Source organism: Pinus tabuliformis, chromosome 3_2 (assembly GCF_031772625.1).
Source record: "Pinus tabuliformis cultivar Carrire ecotype Pingquan chromosome 3_2, CPIR1, whole genome shotgun sequence".
NCBI classification, from domain to species: domain Eukaryota; kingdom Viridiplantae; phylum Streptophyta; class Pinopsida; order Pinales; family Pinaceae; genus Pinus; species Pinus tabuliformis.
The window spans coordinates 926,601,861-926,628,657 of record NC_142302.1 but is presented as its reverse complement, the minus strand read 5'-3'; the positions used below and the strand labels follow the sequence as shown (position 1 = coordinate 926,628,657).

Sequence of the window (26,797 nt, the reverse complement as noted above, 5' to 3'; positions counted from 1 at the left end):
ATATATATATATATATATATATATATAATGATGATGATGATGATGTTGTTTAACGTCCGCTGAGACCAAACAATGGTCTATCGGACCTAAAGAAACAAATTATTTATTTTGATTTAAGATTTTATTCCATATATATATATATATATATATATATATATATAATTTTTTAAATAAAATAAAATAGAAAAAAATCATTAATAAAATATACAACTAAATTAATTTATTTTTGAAAATAACTCAAAATTTAGAAATAATATAAAACTTTTTTTTATCATTTTACCATTTTCACAATATCATTCACAATTCACAAAACCATAATGAAATTTTCAACGAAAATTATTTTAATATATTACCAATAATAATGCAATATAATAAAATATTTGCAGTATCAAACTTCTACAAAATAAAGTAATAGTGTATTTTACCTACTACTATAAAATCTATGTTTAATGAAATAACATAATACAATACAATATGGTATCCCAATTGTTTTTGTTCAAGCTTTCCTTATGGAAATTATTACAATTCATCACTAATGTGATCAACATCCAATTCAATATCAATATCTTCAGTGTTTTTGATTGGATACGAAGCTTGCATGGCAATACCACACAACCCTTCGGGTGCTTCAATGCCTCGTTGCATTTTAATGTATCCTTCTTCTCCCCATTCAGGTCCCCAAGAGTTCCTGACTATCCAGTAATTAACTCCCTCAGGTGACTTGCCATACCCAACCGCTACAACTCCATGGTCAAGTTCAGTGCCACATTGACCAGTAAATACTCCCTGCTTAACAAAAATAATTTGGTTAGTTACACTTGCTAAATTATTCATCTCTTATTTATTCATTCTCAAGGACAAAGTAAAGTATCATAACCCCTTACCTCCCCATAAAACTGGAAATCTTGGCTACTTGCTTCGATGGCTACAGAGACAGGTTGATGGGCTACTACTTTTTTGAGAGCTCCTTCATCGTTAGCAGGGACATCTTCAAAGCCATCAATAATTGCAGCTACTTCTTCTGATCCAATCTATGCCAACAAAAAAAAAAACAACTCAGTTGTTTTACAAATTAAATGATGTTGTTGTTGTTGTTGTTATTATTATTATTGATAGAGACTAGTTAATTTTCGAGGAATGTTACAACCAAACTCCCAAAATATGTTCGTTGGGAGTTCATAAGTAAGTCCTATATAATAATGTTTTTAGTATCAAATATGGTTCATTGTGAAAAGTTTTCATGATTAAGTATTGAACCATAATTGAAATGAAAATTATTATTGAGATTATTTTCACCACATAACCTATGATTTATGAAACCCATGATGCTTATACTAGTTGGTTTGTGTAGGGTTTAGTCTCCATTCGGTCAGAGGTTCAAATATTTTGGAGAGGGCTTGAGGGTAGAAGCTAGCTATGGAGAATAAAAAATATCCCATAGGATGTCCAAACTTGACCAAAATTCACGAAAAACCTCTTTCGAACACATTTTCACATTTGTTAATAGTACTTAAAGTGTAAATTTATTAGTGTTGATGTTATAAATACATTTTAAGAGCTAGAACAAAATAACTAGCACAGAAATAACCCAAAACCACTTCTATAAAAATTAAAATAGTCCACCACTAAAATTAATCCACCAACCATTAAATATATGATAATTACATATAATAATAACTTGAATATAAATACTAATATAAACCCATATAAACTTTAAAGTTTTAAATATGCATATCTCAATTAAGTGGAGGTCGTAAATCTTGACCTTTCAGTAACCTGAGAGTTAAAATATATAACTTTGGATTCAATGGGGGCAATGTGTTTTTGAAACCTTTATTTCAGTAACTTGAGAGTTAAAATATATAACTTTGGACTCAATGGGGCAATGTGTTTTTGAAACCTTTAATTAAATAAGCGGCATATTTTGCTTTTATATATTCTATATAGAAATATTTCATTAATAAATAAAAATTTTAACCCAATAAATTTAAATGTTAAATAATTTTATATTTTTTTTAATCATTAAGATAATGTTATAAAATAATATTTTCAATTAAAATCACAGTGTTATTTTGTATTTTTTAAATAAATAAAAAATATACAAAAAAAATCGTTAACATATTTTACAATTTTAACAATTACTATTTTGATTTTATATTTTTTAAAATAAATAGATAGATGTATTTAAAAAACCATTATAATGTATTTTAGGATTTTAACAATTATTATTTTCAATTCCAACTTTTTTCTATTGATATTTTTTTTTTACCTTGCAATTTTAACGATTAATATTTAGGGTTTAAATAAAAATTAATTAAAAAATTTCCAAATCATAACATGCTTAAATTCCATCGTTAACAATATTTAACTATCTTAATGCAAAAATCCATCGTATTATTGTACCTCTGTTGCAGTGCACTCTCCGTCTGCAGCCGTGTATGGATAGTCATCTTCAGTAAGCAACCCTCCATTTTCAACTATATATTGGAAGGCATAGTCCATAAGCCCTCCATTGCAACCTGAGTTTTCTTTACTGCAGTCTACCAGTTGCTGTTCTGAGAGGGAAACCAACTTGCCTGTTGTGATATAATTGATTCCCTCTACAGCCGCTATAGTTGAGAATGCCCAACAACTTCCTGCAAGACAAAAAAAACAACAATATATCATAAAAAAGATTAAAATTGTAAATTGTGTATTAGGAAACTATCCAACAGATTTGGTACAATAAATTATTGCCAAAAACCACCCAACAGATTTGGCACAGTAAATTATTGCCGATTTCTAGAATATTTCTGAATTCAAGTACATGGTAAAGTCAAAGATTCTTAGAATATTTTTGAATTCAATTACATGAATAAAGTCAAACATTCTTAGAATATTCTAAAATCCCATATTCAAAAATCCTGAATCCATATAAAGATAGACTCATTTACCTACCTAAAGATACACTCATTTATCTACCTAATGGCTGTATCTAAATCTATGGCTGATTTTTAAAATATTCCTGAATTCATTATATGGTTAAAGTCAAAAATTCCTAGAATATTCTGGGATCCCAAAAATATAATCAAGTCAATTTTTTTAGCTTGCCCATATTCAAAAATCCTGAATCCACACAAGGATGCACCCATTTACTTAATTGGGTATCTAGTTATATGGTGTTTTGAAATTGAAATTATTTGTCTGATCATACATACCGCATTGGCCTTGATTCTTCACAGGAGTTACCGCTCCTTTTTTCCTCCAATCAATAGACGCTGGCAAGCGCTTCGAGTGCTGGTACATGAATGATCCACTCTTCACACCTCTGTCCCCTCGCAGGCTCTTGTGTTTCTGCATCTTCGTTTTCATGTGCATGGCTTTGAATTCTTCATTACTCAGATCTGCAAACTTATTCAATTTAAGTTTGTACAGACCATCCTTCTTATTCACAGAGTCGATGTATTTGACATTCTCTTTGAATATTGCGAAGCGCTCGGCATGCTCATTCGAATCCATATTTCTGGTTGAGCCATGCCGAAGTGCCCACTTATCATAAAGAAGTCGCAGACCTTCTTCAGATTCGAGGTCTTTGTCTGTGAATCCAGGAGAGGCATTCACTGATAAAGCCCACAGCGCTGCGAGGAACAGAAACAGGACCGCCCTTGAAATACTGATCGTCATAACTAAAATTTTTCACAGAAATATGCCGAGAAATAATGTGAATTGGTGGAGAAAAACCAGAAGAGCGTCCTGTTATATAGAAACTCGGACTCAGTGTAAGGCGCACGGAATCCAGTGACATCATTGGTAGCGTACAAACCAACTTACATGCTATGATTCGTTAATAGATAACATTCGGTTCACGCCATCATTGGTGAAATATATTATTCAGGTTGGAAGTTCATCCGCGCACATGAAATTTCTTCCATTAAAATATGGAGATGGAATCTGGATCTCCCACGTTTCAAGGAATCGTGAGGCACGTTATCCTTCACAATGGTGTGGGCGCCACAGATGCGAATGGAATCCTGCAAGTCTTGAACTGTGAGATTGTTGGCTTCGCAAGAAAGCTGTGCCAAGACGCGGTTTGGCCGAGCAACTGCGTCACTCCATCGTTCACTGCATCCATCACCATCATCAGTTCAGAAGGAAGCGTAAAGAATCGCAACGCACAAGGAGGGAAGGGATTTTGAGAATGGTATCAAATTTGTTTCTGAGGCACAAGGTCATTAGGTCACTGTCTCATTATGAATTAAGGCTCTCATTACTTCAATGGCTTAGTCAACCGGTATATTAGAGTAAAGCCACACAATGTCAAAACTTTCGAGAATGTCTTCATTTTTAATATAAATGTTCTTTAACCATTGAGTGACCGGTATATTAGAGTAAAGCCACACAATGTCAAAACTTTCGAGAATGTCTTCATTTTTAATATAAATGTTCTTTAACCATTGAGTGAAAGAGGTTAAGTCTTTAACATAAGATGAAGAGTTTCCTCATACAGTTTGAATCCTTTTTGCAAGGTATTTAGCAAGAAGGTAGGTTGGATAACGAATGGTGTTCATTATTGGTAATGGTGTTCATTATTGGTATGGTGTTAATTATTGGTCTTAATGTAATGTATTTTATGAATTTTTTTGAGATCTATAATGGAATATTTTTTTTATGAATTTTTGGAGATCCATAAATTCTAGGTATGATCAAGCGGTTAAGGATTGTTTTTCTTTTTGTGTCCTCGTCAAGCGATGATTTTTTTTAATCATTTTTGTTACCTCATGCAAGATTTTATTTCTAGGGTTTTTATCAATAACTCTATAGCTATTGTTAGGGTTTTTATCAATAGGTCTATAGCAACCACTAGAGGTGTTCCTCCATCTTCATTTCATAATCTATTTTGTTCATGACTACTGTAGTGTTACTTTTCTCTTCTTTTAATATCATTATGTTGTTATTATTTTGAAGATTCTTAAGCGCTCTCCTCTCTTCTTTTGATATATTGTTGACAAGAGGTTTGTTTCGTTTCAGCAGTGTTGTCATGTCTTATCTAACTTCTTCGGCCTTTGATTTGTCCAAGCTTTTAATAGTTACTTACACATGATTTCGTCAACGGGGAGCTTTATGCGTGAAATGGCAATGTTCAACCCACGTTCTAACAACTGTTGCATAGGGTTATCTAATGGCTCACTTGCTAGGTTAATAACAGTGGAGCGTGTCATGTTTTCAAGTGTTCTAAGGAAACATACATAGGTCATTAGGGGAATTATGAGGTCTCAAATGAGCCTCCTAAGGAAAATAATAAAATAATAGCTAAAATAATAAGATAAGATTTATGAATCTTTAAAGAAAAGGAAAGGAAACTACTCTTTTTCCTTATTATATTTTTTACTTGTATCGTTATAAGTTTACTCAAATATCAAGAGTAGACACCTATTGGATGTAGAATTCAATTCCACATTTAATGAGTACTCACTCTACATAATTTTGAGTAGACCCACATCGAAAATATTTAAAATACATGAAAAAAGTGTGTTAAACATGTTTTTTTCATGTATTTTCATTTTTTTTTTCTATATGGGTCTACTCATAAGTAGGCAATATGGGTACTCGTCTGATGTGGAATTGAATTTTACATCCAATGAATGTCTACACTTGTCATTTGAGTAAACATATAAGGTGATAATCCGAAAATATAATAATAAAAAAGTAGTTTTCTTCTTTTCACTCCAAAATATTTTCCCCTAGGGATAACATAATCACCTTGAATCCTATCGGTTATTTTAACACACATTTTGTTAGTACAACTATTTTTAGGCCCATTTTTTACCTCAAAATCTATCTAATGTTACCACAAGACTACCTATTACAGGGACATTGGTAGTCTAAGAGCACAAGAGCGAGCTGAAAGCTATGAGGCTTGGTGAGAATTCACTTTGTCAGATATTTAGGATGAATTTACGTAATCCAAGAAGGACATCATCGATGAGAAATAATGTGTCACTAACTCAGAGTGCTAGCTAAGATGGTGTGTTGGGTGCTAGACACTAGGAACTCCAAGGGTTGCCTCAACCCCTACATACACACCTTTGACCTCTATTGGCACCTAAAGTTGTTACTAGGATGTGTTTTAATGGATAGAAACATTTCTAGAGAGGAGTTGCTTCTCCAACTAGAAGAAATGAAAATCTTGGTTCATTCTATAGACACTAGACTAGAAAGAATTAACGACCATCTTGGTTTAGCTCCAACACGAGCATGATACCCCATCCTTGTAGCCTCAGACTCTAGGAAGATATTGTATTATCTATGTTTTAGAATTCATGCACTTAAACTTTAGTACTCCTTTTGTTTTGCCACAAAGTAGCCTAAGATGTAATGACTCTCAGATAAGCTTGTCATGGTTTTGGATTTCAATTAGTAAGATTTTTGTCTGTTCACAAGCAAATTGAATTTTTATGCCCTATCTGGTTTCACTAATGGAAAACCATGCCATTATGCAAACTCATTGTTGGCTTAGGGGGTCTTGACCTAGGTTCAGGGTTAGTTGCGCCAAACAAATCCCTACACCACTCGCCCTTTCGACATCAATCTACGGTGTGTGGACTGAAGTCTCACTCGAAGCAGTATGGGGGGATGTTGGAACCAAGTTTCCGCACCCATAGATCAATGTGATGTCTTTTTGGTGACCTAGATCTACCTTCGCGCAGACCTCTATGCTCCTGCGCCCTAGTGCTGTAACTTCCCTTAATCGGCCTTTAGACCTCCGCAAAGGTCTATGGTTGACTTTTGCAGACCTTGAACATACCAATTAGCTACTTACGTGCATCTTAGATTACCCTTAGATCAGTAATTACTCGGAATTACCTAAGTGTTTGATAACTTTAACATAAAGCGTTATGATCTTCGCGTAATCACTTAACATCAATTGCATTTAGATAACAATACAGATCAAGTAAAGTCTTGCATCCATATATCATTATTTTATAAAACCATCATTCATCACAACATACAGCGCATTCATACATAACAAACGTAAATGAATAAACACAGGAATTTTTGTAAGAATCTTCATTATTGATATTCAGCAAAGGTTTATAGACTCAAAATTGCCTTGCGCACTCAGCTGCAGGGGTCCGCACACTCAGCTGCGGACACTACTCTAGGCCTCTGTGCACTCATCTGGAGAACCGTTTCCTCCTCTAAGACTTCTATCTCGATCTTCCTTCTATTGACCCATTACATTCATCTTATCTTATCATGCCTTAGACTCTCTAAGAAACACCTATTTATACATTCCCATGGTCTGCGGACCATGGGTAGATCTTCAAAAACCGAATCAAGTTAAATAATAGAAGGGTAAAACCCTTTTTGACTCTTAACTAGCTACGTGCTCCGCGATCACAATTTGTAGAGACTTTACATCTTTTTACATCAAAACTTGGGCTTTTGCCCCAAAACTAACCCAAGGTACCCCATCCCAACAGGCCCCCAACACAAAGATCGTGACTTGCCCTCGAGTCTCTAGGGTGGCGTGGAAATCTTGATGTGAAGATCCCCCAGCTCCACCTGCACCACTGCGACTTCAGCTGCGCTCTGCGTGGCTACCTACTTCACTTGTTCAACCAACTGTTATGTGGCTAGTCCTTCGTTGTCCTACTTGATCTTCTGTTGTGTAAGCTGCAGGTTCACCAACTTTTCCTATATGTTGGTGGAGACTTGGTAGGCTTCTTTCAACCAAGGATCCAACCGCGCCTTAAGGACTACCTCTTTCTTCTGCGATGCTTCCAATTGTGTAAGGAGTTGCTTCCCCTCCTGCAACTTGGCGAGGCGCTGCGCTGTAGCCACTCAATGCGTTGTCACTGACACTTCGTCGTACTGCTACTGAAGCTCACGGATATCTGTTTTTAATCTCTGCAGGTCGGGATCTTCTTGCAGGGTCGTCACTACTTCCATGGCCTGCTCAAACAATGTTATGCAGTCCACAATCACGACATCCACAATAGTTATTCCATCATTGACAACAACTTTGTGTTGTTCCCTAACTTTTGGTGGGGTCGAAGGCTGTGACTTGAGCTCTAGTTCTATGATTTTCATGTTGAGCTCGAACTGAACATGGACCACCTCTGCCTTAGCATCGCAGACACCCACTACAAGTTTCCTGATCTTTGCCTCAAGCAGTGCCTCCTCAGGTATGTGCAACTCCGGTATCATCCTGCAAGCCTCTTTAACCATGGCCACCAGTTGGGTGCTCTGCGCCTAGATTGTCTCTTTTACCTTCAGGGCCTCTGTCTTTTCGGCGAACATTTGCTCATTGTTCACCCGATATTCACTTATTATGCTGAGAGCACATTGCTCCCTTGCTTGTAAGTCTGCTATCACACCTGTCTGCAGCGTGTGAAGATATTCGTTGGGGAGCGCTGCGAGGTTGAGGCCAATGTTCTTCAGATTACTTATGATGACCTTGTCATCGGCTGATTCCGCACTCAAGGATCCTCTTGGTAGCGCGACTGCCCCCAGATACACTGACCTGACCATCTCGGTAGCCTGACTGGTCCTTGGTGTGAGGCTCATCTATGCAGCACTCACCTGCCCTGTGCCCACTTAGATCCTACTGATATGGATCTACAGTTTGCATAGATCCTTCTGAATAGTCCCTAGTGACTACAGGTCTATTGTTCGAACTACTACAACAGTTCTGCAATGGTGTCGTGCACTTTGTGTCCGATCTCATCGATATCGTCATTTGTGAGCGTAATGGGATCGAGCGATGGCTTCATCGCTTTTGAATTCTTCCTGGGCCCCTCCTTCTGTTGTTCCCTGTACCTCTTCACTCGGAATGGAGTGCTCTGTCCTTCATCACCACCACTGCCCTGCTCTGACTGTTCTTCTTCCTCGGTCTGGGGTGAAGGGGATTTACCGCTTCACTCAGAGTCACACTATTCCTGTTCATCCTGCTGCTTTGCAGTGCACTCCTAATCTAGTCGGGCCTTCTCCTCGGTGTCCTTCCATTGCTTCTCGGCCAACTTTTGGACCACCTGCTTTATTGCCTCCTTCTTCTTCTTCTCCATGGAACTCCTCGCGCCTTTGCTCGTACCCATAGCCAGATCGAACAGAGAGTGCCAATCTACTTGCCAGCACTTGATGACTTCTTGAATGGAATCATCTGTGGAAAGAGAGGGTAGATCAAACCACTTCTGCTGCAGATCCTTTCGCGCCTTGATATACACTGTTAGTGTTGACATCTTCATCCATCCATCAGTGATCAAATTTGTCTTTTTGCATGCATATTAGGTGTCCCATCCGATCAGCTGCACTCCATTAGGTCATGGATCAACTGATGGTAGTGGTTCGTTGTCAATTTCCCTCATGGCATTTACCTGCTGGCATGTTTTCACATGTTTAGGTCATTTACTGTCATTTTATTTCATTCCATTTACTAAAATCATTTTTAGGGTTTTAGGTCTCACTAGGTCTAGGGTTTGCCACCATGGTCATCAAAAACTCAATAAAAGGTCAGCAAGCACATAAGAAGGTCTAATAAGTTCATAAGATCAAAATTTCACTAATGATATGATTGATAAATGATTTTTACCTCAAAACTCTGTTTTGAGGTGAAAACAAAGTTTTTATTTCTATGTACAAAATTTATGTAATTTGAAATGTTTTATATATGTAATAAGTTCCAACTGCTGCCCTTTCTCACCTTGCCAACTCCAGCCATTGTAGACAAAATCAAAAGCATCAATGCATCAGTTTACCAAGTGATCAAGAAAAGTCAATTCAAATGAAAAACAAAGCTTATGACCAAAAGTGACTTTGACATTAGAAAAGTGGGTTTGAAATAAGTAAAAATTAAAAGCCATCTATATATAAAGTGAAAGGAGTGCTATTCATCATTTTATTGTGCAAGATACCCTTGGAGAGCAAAAAATCGCGATTTGGAGGCAAATTGAGCTAAGGAGGTCAAAAACCTTGTTTTCCAAGCAACTTTGCCTGGCGCTACACATCAAAGGCAGTGCATTGTGCATCAGACTGGCACTGCGCATCAGTGAATTTCTGCCAGTGTTAATTTGCACGAGCGTTGCACATCAGGAGGCCGCTACGCATTGGGCCCAGTGTGCCGCACATTAGTCTAGAACTTTCCAAATTGTTTTAAATCGCTCAATAACCCTCAAAAACATTGCATTGCTATTCTACAAGTAAGTTATCATTGTCCTAGAGCTGAATTTAATTTCATACTTGTGTTCTTCATGAGTTTTTCATGTTGAAAGTTAAACCATAGCTTGTCTTCATTACTTTCCATTTCATTGTGTAATTTTCACTTCATAATCACAAACAACATCATTAAACCTTTTCCCCTCTTCCATTTGCCTAAATCACTCCATTTATCCCATTTTCCATATTCCACTCCCCTAAAACAACTCATTCCCTTCACCAAACCCTAAATCCCTCACTAAACCCTAGTTTCTCAAAACTAATCCCTTCATTCCCCAACTCCATTTCCCATTAGTAAAATCTCTTCATATTCATCACCCTTGTCCTCCCTCATTACCATTTTTCACCATATCATCATCACATTCTTTCCCTAAGAGAAGCACCAAGCACCATGGCAAGAAACAGTGAGTCAAGCTATGGAGAAGCAACACTAAGTGACAATTCAAGAGAAAGGAATGTACAGCATAGGAGACCTCACAAGGGAGGGAAAATTATCTGAGAGGAACCTATTAGTATTGCTGAACTCCTTGCTTGTCCCCTTGCTATCACTTGTTTCAGATACCAATCTTGCTTTGAGTTTTGTGAGATGGTTGAGAGGGTTAAGTATCATCATGAATTAGCAAGGCAATTTGTCATCAACATGGAGAACAATATGGTACACCTTGTTGGCATCAATTTCACTCTTTCACCAGCCATTACTGCAGAAGCAATTAGAATGCTAGATGTAGGGGAAAGGTGGAACAAAAGACAGAATATCAGCAAGCAGCATTATGAACCATATATTAAGGCCAAATATCATGGTAAATTGAGCATGGTGTTTCCTTTCAAGTTCTTGGAGGACCGGTATGTTCCACTTATGAAACTCATCATCAAATACTTCACATGTGAGGGTAGGTTCTCCAGACTCTATTCCTATCATATCAAATTACTTATGCACTTCACCGGGGTTAGAATGATGAGTATTCCATATTTCATTTGCGAAAACATAGAGAGGATGACAGTAATTGTAAAGAGAAAACCATACCCACAGTAGCTTAACATTATTTATCACTTTGATATGATTAAGATTATTGTTATGCATCAGCTCACTCAATTGGGAGTGCCATGGGAAACCTTCATTGCCCATGAAATCTTCAAGGGGCCTCAAATTTTTGTAGATCCTCAAGAGGAAGGTGGACCTTCCGGGCAACAAAAAGAGCCTGAAAGCAAAACTGAAGAGGCTCACATTCCTGTGATTATAACTTATGAAAAGGTACAAGAAGACTTTTTGCAGCTGCCAAATGAGTATTATCTCCACCAGGGGTGGAAGGGGTCTCGTTATCTTCACTGGATCACAAGCAAATGCTATCTTCACCTGGGGTGAAAGGGGCTTTGCCTTCTTCTTCAGCTGAACAGGTACAGGACAAAGGAAACCAACAATTTCACGATGAAGGGCCTTGCGAAGGGAAAGACAGGGATTTTTCTTTGGTTGAGGAAGATGACACTGATTTGGGCTCCCAAAGCTCAAGACTCAAGGATGTGGTCATCAAAGAAAAAGAAGTTGAGATCCAAGCCTTATCACTTGACCTTGAGAGGAATAAATGGATCATTAAACACCTTGAGCAAGAGAATAAGCAATTGGAGGAAAAACAAACAATCATGGAGCTACAAATCATTAGGGAAAACCAGCAAGTGGCAAAAAGAAAGAAAATCAAGATGACATCACTAGAACAATAGATAAAGTCTGACCGAGAATCATGGTTGGAAAGAGTAAATTTCGACCTTGAGAAGCTGCTTGATAAGGCTAACAAGGAGAAGAACATGTTGCGTCACATGGCTTATCATTACTTAGCTTGAAACAAAATTTGCAAGACAAGGATAAGAAGCCTAAAAGCTAAGTTAAAGAGAGCCTTAAAAGAAAAAAAGGAGCAAGATAAACTTAAAATCTTGGCTGAAGCTTCCTTGACTCCGCAAAGCAATTAGTAAGCTTGCCTCTTGCCAAATTTGAAGCAATTTTGAGAAATTTTTGTCATTTCATAATTTTTAAAGGCAAAACCATGAAATTTCATCTGATGCGTAGCACCACCAGCATTGCGCGTTGAGTTGGCTTGGAATTTTGCAAAATGGCTTACATTTATGGATTCCTCATGGAAAAATACCGAAACCTAGAAAACTTCATGAAATTGGAGGAGATCTGGGTCACCTAAAGGGCAAAAAACACCTTAAAAATGCCCTCTATGCCACTTTTTGGACCCACGGGAACCAGTCTTGGGAGAAGTGATTTTTGAAGGGACAAATGGACTCCAAATCCAAAAATTCTAGTTGTCCTAGAAATTAGACAAGCAGATCTTTCAAACAAGCCATATTGGACCTAATTTGGTTAAGTGGAAGGCCTTCATACTCAGCCTTGAAGTGGCGCTGTGCATCAGGTTCAGGGCGCTACGCACCAGGCAAAATTTGCCAATTTTGCTCAGAAACTCAGAATTTCACCTAGTTTTCTACTAGTTTGACTTTTTCTTCTCTCATGGTAAAATTCATGATGTAATAGTATGTAATTTGATGTACTATGATGTAAAAATGATGAAAAATGACTTAAGGAGGTAGATACATCAGTTTAGAGGTGGTTTTGAGCTGAATGAATCAGTTTCCATAGTTTTAGAGGCAAGTTGTTCCACTGCCTATTTTTCAGTTCCTAGTTTAGATCTTGTTGAAATAGCTCGTTGACTCATGGCTTCGACCCCTGATGGCTAGCATAGGTGGTTTGATGCCTATATCTTGTACTTTCTTAGTCATTTTTCAAGGTTGGACTCTTGTGGATGCATTGAGCACTATTGTACATCACTTTTGCAGTTTAAAAAGGAAATAAACCAGGGTTTTGTAGCATTTTGTGGGATTCTTGTGGTAATGTGAATTAGCATTGTTTTCTTCTCTATTTTTCAGTTTATCTTATGTTTATGTGTGCCACCATCTCTCTCTTTCTTCTTAACTAAATGAATCAAGTTTAAAAGGTGGAATCCATTGGTGTTTAAGTGCTCTGCCTTGGGGTTTATTTTGTTTTTAAATGTTTTCTGTTGTTTGAAGAGGACTCATGACATCTGCATGCCCTCTCCAACTCCTCACCAATCTTTAAACTCACCATTACATTCATTTCAAAGTGCTAAAACACTTGCCTACCTCGCCCCACAGAAACCTCTGCAAATCTGTGTTGATTTCCCGGACCCAAAACTGCCTTCCTCATCTGATCAAGCAACCAGCCATTAAAATCAAATTCCTCTGAGCACATACCTAGCCTAAAATCAGCATTTATTTTCAGCCATCTCAAGCCCTAGTTGCCATATTATAATTGAGATTGACAAGGAGAGAGCCCTCTTGATGTTACCCTAGACCTGCCTTTCTCAGCCTGAGGTAGATTTAGGCCCTAACATAGTGGTGACCATACTAGGGAAGAACTGAAAACTATTACGCCAGTACATTAAACAATTTTAGACTTTTGGATGATTAAGTTTAGAATTTAGTAGGCTGATAAAATTGTAATTTCAAGTTGAATTTTGGGAAAAGTTCAATACACTGGCTTCCATACAATATATCAAGGCCAATCCTGATCCTGATCCTGATCCTCCTCCCGTGTATGAAAACCCAAATCTCATTCCAAGAATTCTCTGGCAAGAAAGTTCTGTGATACCTATTTTCAGATCTCATTCATGCCCAGTTTTTTTTTAATATCTTGAAGATCTCCAGTTTGATGAACATTTTGATCTATCTTTGTTTGAAACTAAATCTAAAAGTGTAGTTGGTGCTACTGTTCTAAATCTGGAGTTTGTCCAATATCTTGAAACTGAAAGGGCAAATAGATCAATTGATTCTTATATTTTGAATCTTCAAACTTCTATCATGGCTACCAATATTCCCGAGTTCTTAGAATCTGCATTTGCTACTCTTGGTTCATCTGCTGTTGTGTCTAGTTCAGCATTCCTACTGAACCTCCTTTTATCCCCACCATTCCCATGCAACCCACCATATTTGATCAGGGATCCGCTGTCTCTTCTCCCCCGTCAACCCCTTCTACACCTCAAACATCTATAATTTCTTCACCTCCTTTGACACCACAAACACCCATCACATTGACTTCTATCATTGTTCCAACTCCTCCTACATCCCCAAGGCCAGTTTCAAATCTGCCTCGAGCAATGGCTGCCAGATATGCACCTCTCATTTTGCCAAAGAACTTGGATGTTATGCCCACTGATTACCAAAGTAAAATTCCATTGTTTGATGCTACCCAAGGTATCACAGCACAACAGCATGTTGATAGGATGAGCAATTTCTTTGATCTTCATGAGATAGATGGAGAGAATGTGACTATGAGATTATTTGTGCAAACTTTTGGAGGTGAAGTGCGAAAGTGGTTCAGAGCATTGCTCGCGGGAAATATCAATACATTGGCGGTTCTTCATAGGCAATTTCTGGATCGTTGGCAGATAAAGAAAAATCTACTCCAAATTCTTTCCGAGTATGAAAACATAAAGAGGAATGTTGGTGAAAGTGTCCAGGATTACTGTGTTAGATTCAATATTGTTTATAATGCTATTCCAACTGATATCAAACCACCAATGGGGTTGGCTTTGATAAAGTTTCCCAACGGTTTTGATCTCGACATGGCATATCAATTGAGAGAAAGAGACCCGACTACGTTGGAGGATATGCAGAAAATTGCAGTGAGTGTGGAGGCAAATATGCTAGCTAAGAGAGCTAGGACAAAGACTGAGAAGAAGGTGACCATAAAGGAAGAAGCTTCTTCCTCAGATCATTTGCTTCGAAAAATTGAGAAGATGTTTGATATATTAACCATTGCAGATAAGCCTGAGACACAGATCAAAAATCCAAATTTCTGTGATCAGCAACAACCACAGTTCAGGATTAAACAGCGGGAGCAAAGAGCACAAGAGCAATCAGCTCAGCAACAAGTCAAAACACCATTACAGTAGAACTATGTCCATGGCACGGAATCAGATGATGATGAGAATTCAATTGGAGAGGAGAATCAATTTTTTACACCAGATGATTTGCCAATTTATATCACGAAGGATGAGGAATATTCAGAAAGCCCAGCTGTACAAAAACATGAAGATTTTATATTAGCTAATGAAATAGTCCTAGAAGAAGAATCAGATGAATATCAGAGGGGATATATGAATGCATTGACAGCGCAACAAAGACAATATTCACTTAGGAGCAGGGATGTACCGATAAATCCAATTCAAAAGCGGAAGGAAGTAGCACCACCAAAGAATGATTCTCCAAATGTTTAGAAGAAAGGAAAGGAGCCAGCAGATCCTACTTCCAGCAAAGTACAATCAGCAAATGAGAAGTCAAATCAGCCAAGTGCAACAAAGGAGAAGTCTGAAAAGAAGGATGCTCCAGTCAAAGAGGTAGAGAAAACTACAGCCTTTAGCTTAGAGAATGAGATTGCTAAGTTAAAAGTGTCGATACCTTTGACTGAATTAATGAAGAATAGCAGTTATAAAAGTCAAGTGTCAAAGATTTTGAATGTAGATCCCCTATCTGATATGGTTAATGTGGAAGATGACCAACCCGAGCTTATCTTTGGTCCGACATTAGAAGGCCAATCTGAGGATAGTGATGTGGCCCCTTTTTACATGAGCCTTAGATTGCATGATTATGTCCTGCACAATGCCATGTTTGATTCAGGAGCATCTCACAACCTAATGCCAAAGGCAATTATGGAAAAATTAGGTTTGGACATCACTCACAGTTATCATGATCTTTATTCCTTTGATTCTAGTAGGGTCTGATGTATTGGTCTCATTAAAGAATTGGTTGTGACTTTAGATCAGATTCCAGCAAAGAATGTTCTCATGGATGTAGTTATGGCCGACATTCCCCCTAGATTTGGCATGCTTTTATTTAGATCGTGGGGTGCAAAACTCAAAGGGACATTGCAGTTAGATTTATCCTATGCCACTATTCCCGTGTTTAGTCAGTTGAGGAAATTATATAGGGAGAAAAAGATGAAGTATATGATCACGAGCAAGGAGAAACCTTTGAATCATCCAATTAATTATGTACATACATATTTAGAATCTTTTATTTTTTATTCTGACAGTGGTTTTAATGATGTGAATAGTCAATTAGTTGAAGTGGAAGATATTCCAGAGATAACAGAAAATTTCAGAGCATTACTTGCTCAAGAGAGACAAAAGCTTGAAAGTACCGTTGAACAGTCAACATTCTGCCAGCAGTAGAAAATTGATGGACAACAGCCAAAGATAGAAGAGCAGGCAAAATTCCAGCACTTGGAGGAAGAAGTCGGTTTATGGAGTATGGATTTTGATGGAGCAGTAGGTAAGGATGTTGCGGGAATTGGTATTTGGATACGTAGCCCTGTTTTCCTACCAAATAAAGTCTCGAGTAATGTAAGAGTTTGTTCATATAAATTGGATTTTGATTGTTCCAATAACGAAGCCGAATATGAGGCACTAATTACAGGCTTGAAAATCCTCAAGAAGTTGAATGCAAAGAGAATTTCAGTTTATGGTGACTCCGAATTAGTAATCAAACAAGTCAAGGGTGAATACCAAGCCAAACATCCTCGAATGAGGGCTTACCGTAATGCGGTTTTAGATATTTTGAAGTTATTTCCCGATCATATTTTGACATGTGTCCCTCGTACACAAAATGTTATTGCAGATTCCCTTGCTACAGCTGCAAGTAACTAAAAGATCCCAATGAATTCAAACAATAAGTTTGAAATTAATGTGAAGCATCGCCCAGTTGTCCCTGATAATCTAAAATATTGGCAAGTGTTTTAGGATGACAAAGAGATTGAAGATTTTCTGCAAAATGAAGGCAAATATAAAGACACTTCTATAGATGGTGAGCAACATGATGGTGAGCTTGAAATAGAGGTAAATCAGATGGAAGTCTTACAGTTGAAGGACAATGTCATCCCTAAATGCCTTATACCTTTAGAAGAATTATTTGATCAAGATGATGTAGCCCAAAAACTAAGCTTAGTGCCAACCGAGAAGGGTGTTGAAGATGTAAATATCGGAACAACAAAAAATCCAAAGATGGTGAAGTTGTCAAAAGCATTACCTCCTCAGGTAAAAGCTAAATACAATAGTTTACTGTCTTTGTTTTCTGATGTATTTGCATGGGACTATACAGATTTGAAGGAGTACGATAAAAGTATAATTCAACATATCATTCCAATCAAGTTGAGAAGGATAAATCCGAAGTTGCTGCCATCAATAGAAAAAGAGGTGAACCGATTGTACAAGGCTGGTATAATCGTTCCGATAAGATTTTCAGAGTGGATCTCCAATTTGGTACCCGTGCGGAAGAAGACAGGTGAGATTAGATTGTGCATTGATTTCAGAAATTTGAATAAGGTGTCATTGAAAGATAACTATCTATTGCCGAAAATGGACCACATACTCCAAAGAGTAGTTGGGGCATCTCGTATGTAGCTGCTCAATGGGTATTTCGGCTACAATCAAATTTTGGTTCATGAAGATGAAAGGGACAAGACAACATTCACCACTCTGTGGGGGACATTCCACTATGCCAAGATGTTTTTTGGTTTAAAGAATGCTGGTGCAACATTTCAGTGGGCCATGGACATCGCCTTCGCAAATGAAAAAGATGTGTTTCTAGTAGAGTATCTTGATGATTTGATTGTCTTTTCAAATTCAAATGAGGAGCATCTTTACCATCTGAAAATTGTTTTTCAGCATTGCAGAAAATATGGAATATCACTCAATCCCAAAAAGAGCTTGTTTTCCATGGACGAGGGGAAGCTTCTCAGTCACATAATATCAAAGGAAGGCATCCGCATTGATCCTGCTCGAGTGAAAGCCATTCAAAAAATTGATTTTCCTTGTAGTAAGAAAGAGATCCAAGCATTTAACGGTAAGATGAACTTCTTACGTCGTTTTGTGCCAAATCTAGCTGAACACTTGAGGGAAATTACAAATATGTTGAAGAAGGATAGTGTGGTCAAGTGGACCGAAGAAGCCATGAAGTCTTTCAACCTGGTAAAGTTGGCTCTTTCTTTAGCTCCAATTTTAATTAGCCTAGACTATTCCTAGGATTTCATATTATTTTCATTCACTTCTGAACATACTATGGCAACAGTTCTAATGCAGAAAAGAGACCAGCTTCAAAAGCCAATTTCCTTTTTCAGCGGGACAATAAGAGATTTTGCCTTAAAATATAACATTATTGAGAAGCAAGCTCTTGCCTTGGTGAAAGCTTTGAAAGATTTCCGGGTATATATTCTGCACTCTCATATTCTTGCTTATGTCCCTAACGCAACCATCAAAGATGTTTTGGTACAAACAGATCTGGAAGGGAGGCGAGGCAAATGGATCACAGCTTTGTTAGAATATGACTTGGAGATAAAGCCAACAAAGCTAATCAAGGGGCAGGGTCTAGCAAAATTGATGGCGGAGTCTAATTTGCATGCCTTGGACATAAACCTGATTGCTGCTATGTCTGAAGAAGATGAAGATAGTTCGCTTGTTCAGGTATCTGAAATTTTTCTCCATTCTCCTTGGTATTCAGATATTGTATATGTGCTCCAGCACCTTTCACCGCCACCGGGGATGGCTAAAAATAAAGGTAGAACTCTGAAACTGAAGGCTGCTAGATTTTGTATTATGAACAATGCACTTTATTGGAAAGATCCTGGAGGCATTTTGCTGAATTGTTTGGTTGAGGAGGAAGCAAAATAGGTCATGAATTATTTTCACAAGGGAGACTGTGGAGGTCATTTATCTTGGAAGACGACAGCTAACAAAATTTTGAGAGCAGGGTACCATTGGCCTACCCTCTTTGCTAATGTTTATAAAACTGTCACAAGATGTCATGAATGCCAGATTTTTCAGGGAAGGAGAAAGTTGCAGCCTCTACCTCTCAAGCCAGTCGAAGTTAGTGCTCCATTTCAGTAGTGGGGCCTAGATTTTATTGGAGAGATTCATCCCACATCTTCAGCTCAGCACAAGTGGATCTTAACAATGACAGATTATTTCACAAAATGGATTGAGGTGATCCCCCCTCGGCAGGCCATAGACACGGTAATAATTTAGTTTCTTGAAAATAATATTTTGTCACGTTTTGGCTGTCATAACAAACTGATTACAGATAACGCAATAGCTTTCAAGTCCAAAAAGATGAATGACTTTTGTAGCAAATACAAAATTACCTTAGGACATTCTACTATGTATTATCCGCAAGGTAACAGATTGGCTGAATCTTCAAACAAATCATTGGTGAACATCATAAAAAAGCTGCTGGAAACAAACAAAAAGAGCTGGCATAAGAAATTGGTTAATGCACTATGGGCGGATAGAGTAAGTCAGAAGAAGTCAATTGGCATGTCTCGGTTCGAGATTTTATATGGTATTGACACGGTGTTCCTGACATCTTTCGCTGTCCCAGTTGTAAAACTTCTGCAGGAAGCTGGCAACGAGGAAGATCATTTTCAGCGAAGAATAAGCCACATGATCCATTTACAGTAGACGAGAGAGGAAGTTTTTCAAAATACCTTTAGGCTGCAAGAGAGAATTAAGAAGATTTATGATCGAAAGGTAAAGGCAGACAAATTTCAGATTGAAGACATAGTGCTAAAGTGGGATGCTAGAAACGAGGATAAAGGCAAGCACGACAAGTTCGAGAATCTGTGGAAGGGACCATATAGAATTGATACATATCGAGGTCAAAATGATTTTCTACTCAAAGAAATGAATGGGGAAGATTATCTAAGAGGACCGGTCAATGGTCAGATTCTGAAACGGTATTATCTTTGAGAAGTTTTCTACTATCACATTTTGTCATTGCACATACCATTTTATTTCTTTCATTGCAAAGTATGTACTGTTGTCATTCATTCAGTTTGGGGCCTGAAGTGAAGGAAATAAAGCTGAATGTCTGATTTCAGTCTTTGGTTATTTAATGTTAGTCGGTTTTGAGTCAGTTTTCAGTCCTTGTAATTGAGTCAGTTTTGAGTCAAGTTATTGGTTTTAGTTGGTTGAAGTTTTTGACCCCATTTTGCCCAATGGAAGAGGCACTGGTCTGCTTTTCCAGAGATCTATGGTTCTTGGCACCTCCCAGGAGCTACCATCCCCATTGGAGCCAATGTTAGTGTAGGTATCTTCATCCCTCCATCAATGATCAAATTTCTCTTTTTGCATGCATATTAGGTGTCCCATCCGATTAGCTGCACTCGATTAGGTCATGGATCAACTGATGGTAGTGGTTCATTCTCAGTTTCCCTCATGGCATTTACTTGTTGGCCTGTCTTCACATGTTCGGGTCATTTACTGTCATTTTATTTCATTCCATTTACCAAAATCATTTTTAGGGTTTTAGGTCTCACTAGGTCTAGGGTTTGCCACCATGGTCATCAAAAACTCAATAAAGGGTCAGCAAGCACAAGAGGAGGTCTAATAAGTTCATAAGATCAAAATTTCACTAATGATATGATTGATAAATGATTTTTACCTCAAAACTCTATTTTGAGGTGAAAACAAAGTTTTTATTTCTATGTACAAAATTTATGTAATTTGAAATGTTTTCTATATGTAATAAGTTCCAGCTGCTGCCCTTGCTCACCTTGTCAACTCCAACCACTACAGACAAAATCAAAAGCATCAATCCATCAATTTACCAAGTGATCAAGAAAAGTCAATTCAAATGAAAAACAAAGCTTATGACCAAAAGTGACTTTGACATTAGAAAAGTGGGTATGAAATAAGTAAAAATTAAAAGCCATCTATATATAAAGTGAAAGGAGTGTCATTCATCATTTTATTGTGCAAGATACCCTTGGAGAGCAAAAAATCGAAATTTGGAGGAAAATTGAGCTAAGGAGGTCAAAAACCCTATTTTCCAAGCAACTTTGCCTGGTGCTGCCATCAGAGGTAGTGCGCTACGCATTAGTGACTTTTTGCTAGTGTTAATTTGCATGGGCACTGCACATCAGGAGGGCACTGCACATTGGGCCCTGTGCGCTGCACATCAGTCCAGAACTTGCCAAATCATTCTAAATCACTCAATAACCTTAAAAACGCTGCATTGCTATTCTACAAGTAAGTTATCATTGTCCTAGGGTTGAATTTAATGTCATACTTGTGTTCTTCATGAGTTTTGCATGTTGAAAGTTAAACCCTAGCTTGTCTTCATTACTTTCCATTTCATTGTGCAATTTTCACTCCATAATCACAAACAACATCATTAAACCTTTTCCCCTCTTCCATTTGCCTAAATCACTCCATTTATCCCATTTTCCATATTCCACTCCCATAAAACAACTCATTCCCTTCACCAAACCCTAAATCCCTCACTAAACCCTAGTTTCTCAAAACTAATCCCTTCATTCGCCAACTCCATTTCCCATTAGTAAAATCTCTTCATACTCATCACCCTTATCCTCCCTCATTACCATTTTTCACCATATCATCATCACATCCCTTCCCTAAGAGAATCACCAAGCACCATGGCAAGAAACAGTGAGTCAAGCTATGGAGAAGAAACACTAAGTGACAGTTCAAGAGAAAGGAGTGTACAGCCTAGGAGACCTCACAAGGGAGGGAAAATTATCTGAGAGGAACCTATTAGTATTGTTGAACTCCTTGCTTGTCCCCTTGCTACCACTTGTTTCAGATGCCAATATTGCTTTGAGTTTTGTGAGATGGTTGAGAGGGTTAAGCATCATCATGAATTAGCAAGGCAATTTGTCATCAACATGGAGAACAATATGGTACACCTTGCTGCAATCAATTTCACTCTTTCACCAGCCATTATTGCAGAAGAAATTAGAATTCTAGATGTAGGGGAAAGGTGGAACAAAAGATAGAATATCAGCAAGCAGCATTATGAACCATATATTAAGGCCAAATATCATGGTAAATTGAGCATGGTGTTTCCTTTCAAGTTCTTGGAGGACCGGTATGTTCCACTTATGAAACTCATCATCAAATACTTCACATGTGAGGGTAGGTTCTCCAGACTCTATGCCTATCATATCAAATTACTTATGCACTTCACTGGGGTTAGAATGACGAGTATTCCATATTTCATTTGCAAAAACATAGAGAGGATGACTACAATTGCAAAGAGAAAATCATACCCACAGTAGTTATCACTTTGTTGTCATTAAGATTATTGTTGTGCATCAGCTCACTCAATTGGGAGTGCCATGGGAAGCCTTCATTGCCCATGAAATCTTCAAGGGGCCTCAAATTTTTGCAGATCCTCAAGAGGAAGGTGGACCTTCCGGGCAACAAAAATAACCTGAAAGCAAAACTGAAGAGGCTCACATTCCTGTGTTTATAACTTATGAAAAAGGTACAAGAAGACTTTTTTCAGCTGCCAAATGAGTAATATATCCACCAGGGGTGGAAGGGGTCTCATTATCTTCACTGGATCACAAGCAAATGTTATCTTCACCTGGGGTGAAAGGGGCTTTGCCTTCTTCTTCAGCTGAATAGGTATAGGACAAAGGAAAGCAATAATTGCATGATGAAGAGCCTTGTGAAGGGAAAGACAGGGATTTTGTTTTGGTTGAGGAAGATGACACTGATTTGGGCTCCCAAAGCTCAAGACTCAAGGATTTGTTCATGTTGAAGCCCCGAAAATCGGGTCGGCAACAAGGGGGATACCCACCCGGTCCGGACCTTGGTTGGCAGCTCCTTATCCGTTTGGTATAGCGGGTCCGACTAGGGATAATGGGACCAGTTTCCCAATCTAAGGGTGTATGTGTGTGTGTGCAGAGTTGGATGTTGCTGATCTAAGAGTACTTAAAGCTAATTTAATTCAAACTTTTAAACTAACTCTATGCTATTGTAATCTAATGAGAAACAACACATATAATCTACGCTAACCCGGGGTGTATTTCTTCTATTATGCGATCTAAAGATATTTCAAACAATAACTGGTAATAAAGATCATTCAGCTATCGTAAGAATAGAAATCAATTAATATAAACCACTTTGCATAAAAAGTTAGGCAAAACAATTGTGAACAGCATATCACATAATAAGTTATTCATATATCAGACATAAATAAATGACCCCACCGTACAGAAGTGCCAAATGGTAACTCATACATTCATGCAGTAACATATAAACAACTGAAAACTGTATATCACTTTAAGAATATAAGCAGAAATGGCCAAGAGATAAAAGTACCATTTATGACTAATCCTACTCATAAGCTTCAAGCAAAAACGATTTATCTCTACTTGTTCTAACATCTACTAAGAGTACAAAAGTGCAACATCAGTAGCAGACATCAAATGAAAACATTAATAAATCTTGATCCATCCATTCATCAAAACCTCCTCTGAGGGTGCAGAAGTGCATGTTCCGAGGACAAGTTTTTGATAAATTTCTGGACCCCTCTCTAAATGCATGAGAAGGGTTGAAATACTACTTCCTAATTCTAATAATAGTGTTTTTACAAAATTTAGGATGCGGTTTTCAAATGACCGTCCTTTTTCTAATCTAATTTTAAAGAAAAAACAAAATTATAAAATAAGGCTACTTCTGAACTTGGTCTTTAAAGCTGCAAGTGTTCATCATGGGCTTGAGGAGAGTCGGCTGGCTAACTTCTGCGCTGAGCTGGGCTGCGAAAACAGAAGCTATGAGAGCTGGCACTACTTTTTCGGCCGCGTTTATGATGCATTTCACAGTCATCCATTGGCTATGCGGCTTGACCAAGTATGCCCAGTAACACTCCCAATTTAACCTGTTTAATGCTTGAATCACCTTTCCCTTTTCCTGCGCCTTCTGCTTCCATTCTGTTTCCAGTCGTAGTTTATTTGATAGGTACCCCAGGGTGGTCTCTTCGATTAAATTGGCCCTGTGTAAATTCTCATTTACACAGTCTCTTTCTCTGTATAACATGAATCTTTGGAGGTCATCTGGAGACAACTTCGACCGAGCTTCCCGCAAAATTTCTTGGAGTGAACTTCTACTCTTAAACAAATCATCAAACAAATCTTTCTTTCCAACGAATACTTTTATTTTGGCGTTCGTTGTGAAATCTTGGGCAACATCATTTGGGTCAAATGGCCTTGCTGGGAATTTAAATAATTGTAGACACGTCACATTCTCCACTTCGGTGAAAGCGTGTCCTACATCGAACAATGAGAAGGCCCCACAAGCTACAGGAAACTGAGGCCATATGGCCTTCTTTTTGTCTTTTAGGTCTTTAGTCAGGCCGCCTTCTGAACAGGTTTGATATGCAATTTCCCGAGCCAAAAGTTTATCGGGGATATACAGAGGCAGGACATGAGGAGGTACAGTGCTTCCAAACACTCTAATATAGGTGAACCATTCTTCCCCGAACCATCTTGCGATGGGGATGATATCTATCTGTGCCTCGGGTGAGCACCTCGGGGGGTCTTCATCATACATCATTCTATACAAGGGTAAGATAAGCCTGTGACAAATCTGGTAGAAGTGTGGGACGAACTGGGAATCCCATAACATCTTATGATAAACATGGATAGGTAATGGGTCCTGGGTAGTCCATTTCCAACCCATAGTGGGAAATTTAGACACATAACAAATAGAATCCATAACATATGCAGATAGATAAAAAGGAGGATAGATCCTTTGAGACAAGGATCTTTTAGATCGGTAATTGATAATAGCCATGTATATATTATCAGAAAAGATCTTGGCCCAATCCATAATATCGGCATTTGTGGCAGCATCTATTAATGGTAGCCATTCAGACGAAAACTTATTGATATCCGGCATCCCAAACAATCTACAAAGCATGGCCGCAGCAAAACAATACGGAGAGGTGAGGGAACCAGTGCTGTACATACCGTTTTTGTCCTTTTTGAGCGGCTCCTCTTTTCTGGACCAATCTTTGGTGGTCTCTGCTAGGTTTGGGTTCTCTGCCACAAATTTCTTAACGAATTGTGCATTGTAAGTCGCCTGCGGTTCAGGAAGATGATACATAAGCTTTAAATCTTGCGCAGTGAATGATCCGATGAGCCCATGTCCTTGAACCTTGAATTTTCTGTTGTTCATCTCTGCATTGTCAAGTATCCACTTGATCATATCCGTATATGGTAGAATTTTGGGCCTTGCTGCTATCCGGTGAAGAAATGAACTTGCTAGCTCCTCTAAGGATGCCTTGGAAGAGCGTTGTGAGCCCGCGACAGCAGCAACCTTCATCATTCTGGGATTCTCTTCTTCAAGCAGCTTGTACATGCTTTCCCATGTCGATATCCATGTGTCTCTGTTACAGCCTGTGTCTGTATACAAAGGCGCCATCTCCTTCGTCTTTTCCTTCGCCTCAGAGCCGTGAGCTTTATTTTTCTTTCCCATTTCTTCCTGCGTTTGGCTTTGAATCGTCTTTAGCTCTTCGTTCCTGCAGCTCACGAGTGAAATGGAAATGACTGATCAAGAAAGATGATGGGAGAGTTTTAAATGCAACAGATATATCAAATATGCCACCTTACGTGAAGTAATTCTTTACAAAAGCACCCATCTTCATTTCATTTAATAGCTGACAACTAATTCATTTACTATCATTAAAAGCGCATGATCTTGAGTAAGATTATGGTAAGTGGCTTTTCTTTGAATAGTGTGCTCGAAGGATTCGTGATGAAGTGATTTATGATTTGCTTACGTAACATCGCAGATCGCGCAAACATACGAATATAATATCGCAGCGATCGCAACATCGCAGGTCACAGAAGTTTAATGTTTGCCGAATCTTGTTAGCTCATTTCTGTGATATGCGATCTTGCGATCGGTGTTATCGCAGCTTGGTAAATATTGAAGCTTTTTCCTTATGAGTATTACTTTATTTCGACGCGATATTATGCTTAACACGAGAGTCTTGCGCATACCGATTTTATAGAGAAATGGAGGCATTTCCTATCTTTTTGCAACGTGGCTTTAAAGACATTTCCCTTATCATAGACTTAGGTTAAAAACATTCAAAAGACCTTTCTAAGCTTACGATGGTAACCTTATTTTGAAAAAAGGAAACTCTTGTTTTTTTTCTTTAAAATTTAACTAAGGGTCCCCATTCATTTAGTATTTTGAACAACACTTAAATGAACAAGGCGGGGGTGTTGCTGGCCACAACAGGTCATCAAAGAAAAAGAAGTTGAGATCCAAGCCTTATCACTTGACCTTGAGAGGGATAAATGGATCATTAACCACCTTGAGCAAGAGAATAAGCAATTGGAGGACAAACAAACAATCATGGAGCTACAAACTATTAGGGAAAACCAGCAAGTGGAAAAAAGAAAGAAAATCAAGATGACATCACTAGAACAAGAAATAGAGGCTGACCGAGAATCATGGTTGGAAAGAGTAAATGTTGACCTTCAGAAGCTACTTGATAAGGCTAACAAGGAGAAGAACATGTTGCGCCACATGGCTTATCATTACTTAGCTTGAAACAAAATTTGTAAGAAAAGGATAAGAATCCTAAAAGCTAAGTTAAAGAGAGCCTTAAAAGCCAAAAAGGAGCAAGATAAACTTAAAATCTTGGCTGAAGCTTCCTTGGCTCCGCAAAGCAATTAGTAAGCTTGCCTCTTGCCAAATTTGAAGCAATTTTGAGAAATTTT

The 26,797-nt window shown here is 38.0% G+C and overlaps 1 protein-coding gene across 1 annotated transcript; it reads right to left on the bottom strand.

The window, feature by feature from the left end:
- Nucleotides 1–323: 323 nt before the first annotated feature.
- On the bottom strand, nt 324–3,695 carry LOC149183672 (vignain-like). The gene is made up of 4 exons (XM_089418781.1): nt 3,198–3,695; nt 2,404–2,636; nt 885–1,031; nt 324–786 (listed from the first exon to the last, which is right to left on the bottom strand). The coding sequence occupies exons 1-4, from the start codon at nt 3,661–3,663 to the stop codon at nt 520–522; spliced, it is 1,113 nt and encodes a 370-aa protein (XP_089274907.1). The 5' UTR covers nt 3,664–3,695; the 3' UTR covers nt 324–519.
- Between the last annotated feature and the right edge of the window lie 23,102 nt (nt 3,696–26,797).

What these genes read in the sequence shown, in the direction of transcription:
- LOC149183672 (XM_089418781.1), bottom strand. Translation starts at nt 3,663, where the DNA reads ATGACGATCAGTATTTCAAGGGCGGTCCTGTTTCTGTTCCTCGCAGCG. An exon ending in GAAGAATCAAGGCCAATGCG is followed by an intron (nt 2,637 to 3,197) that starts GTATGTATGATC and finishes TTTGTCTTGCAG; the next exon opens with GAAGTTGTTGGGCATTCTCA. An exon ending in GAGAGTGCACTGCAACAGAG is followed by an intron (nt 1,032 to 2,403) that starts GTACAATAATAC and finishes TTGTTGGCATAG; the next exon opens with ATTGGATCAGAAGAAGTAGC.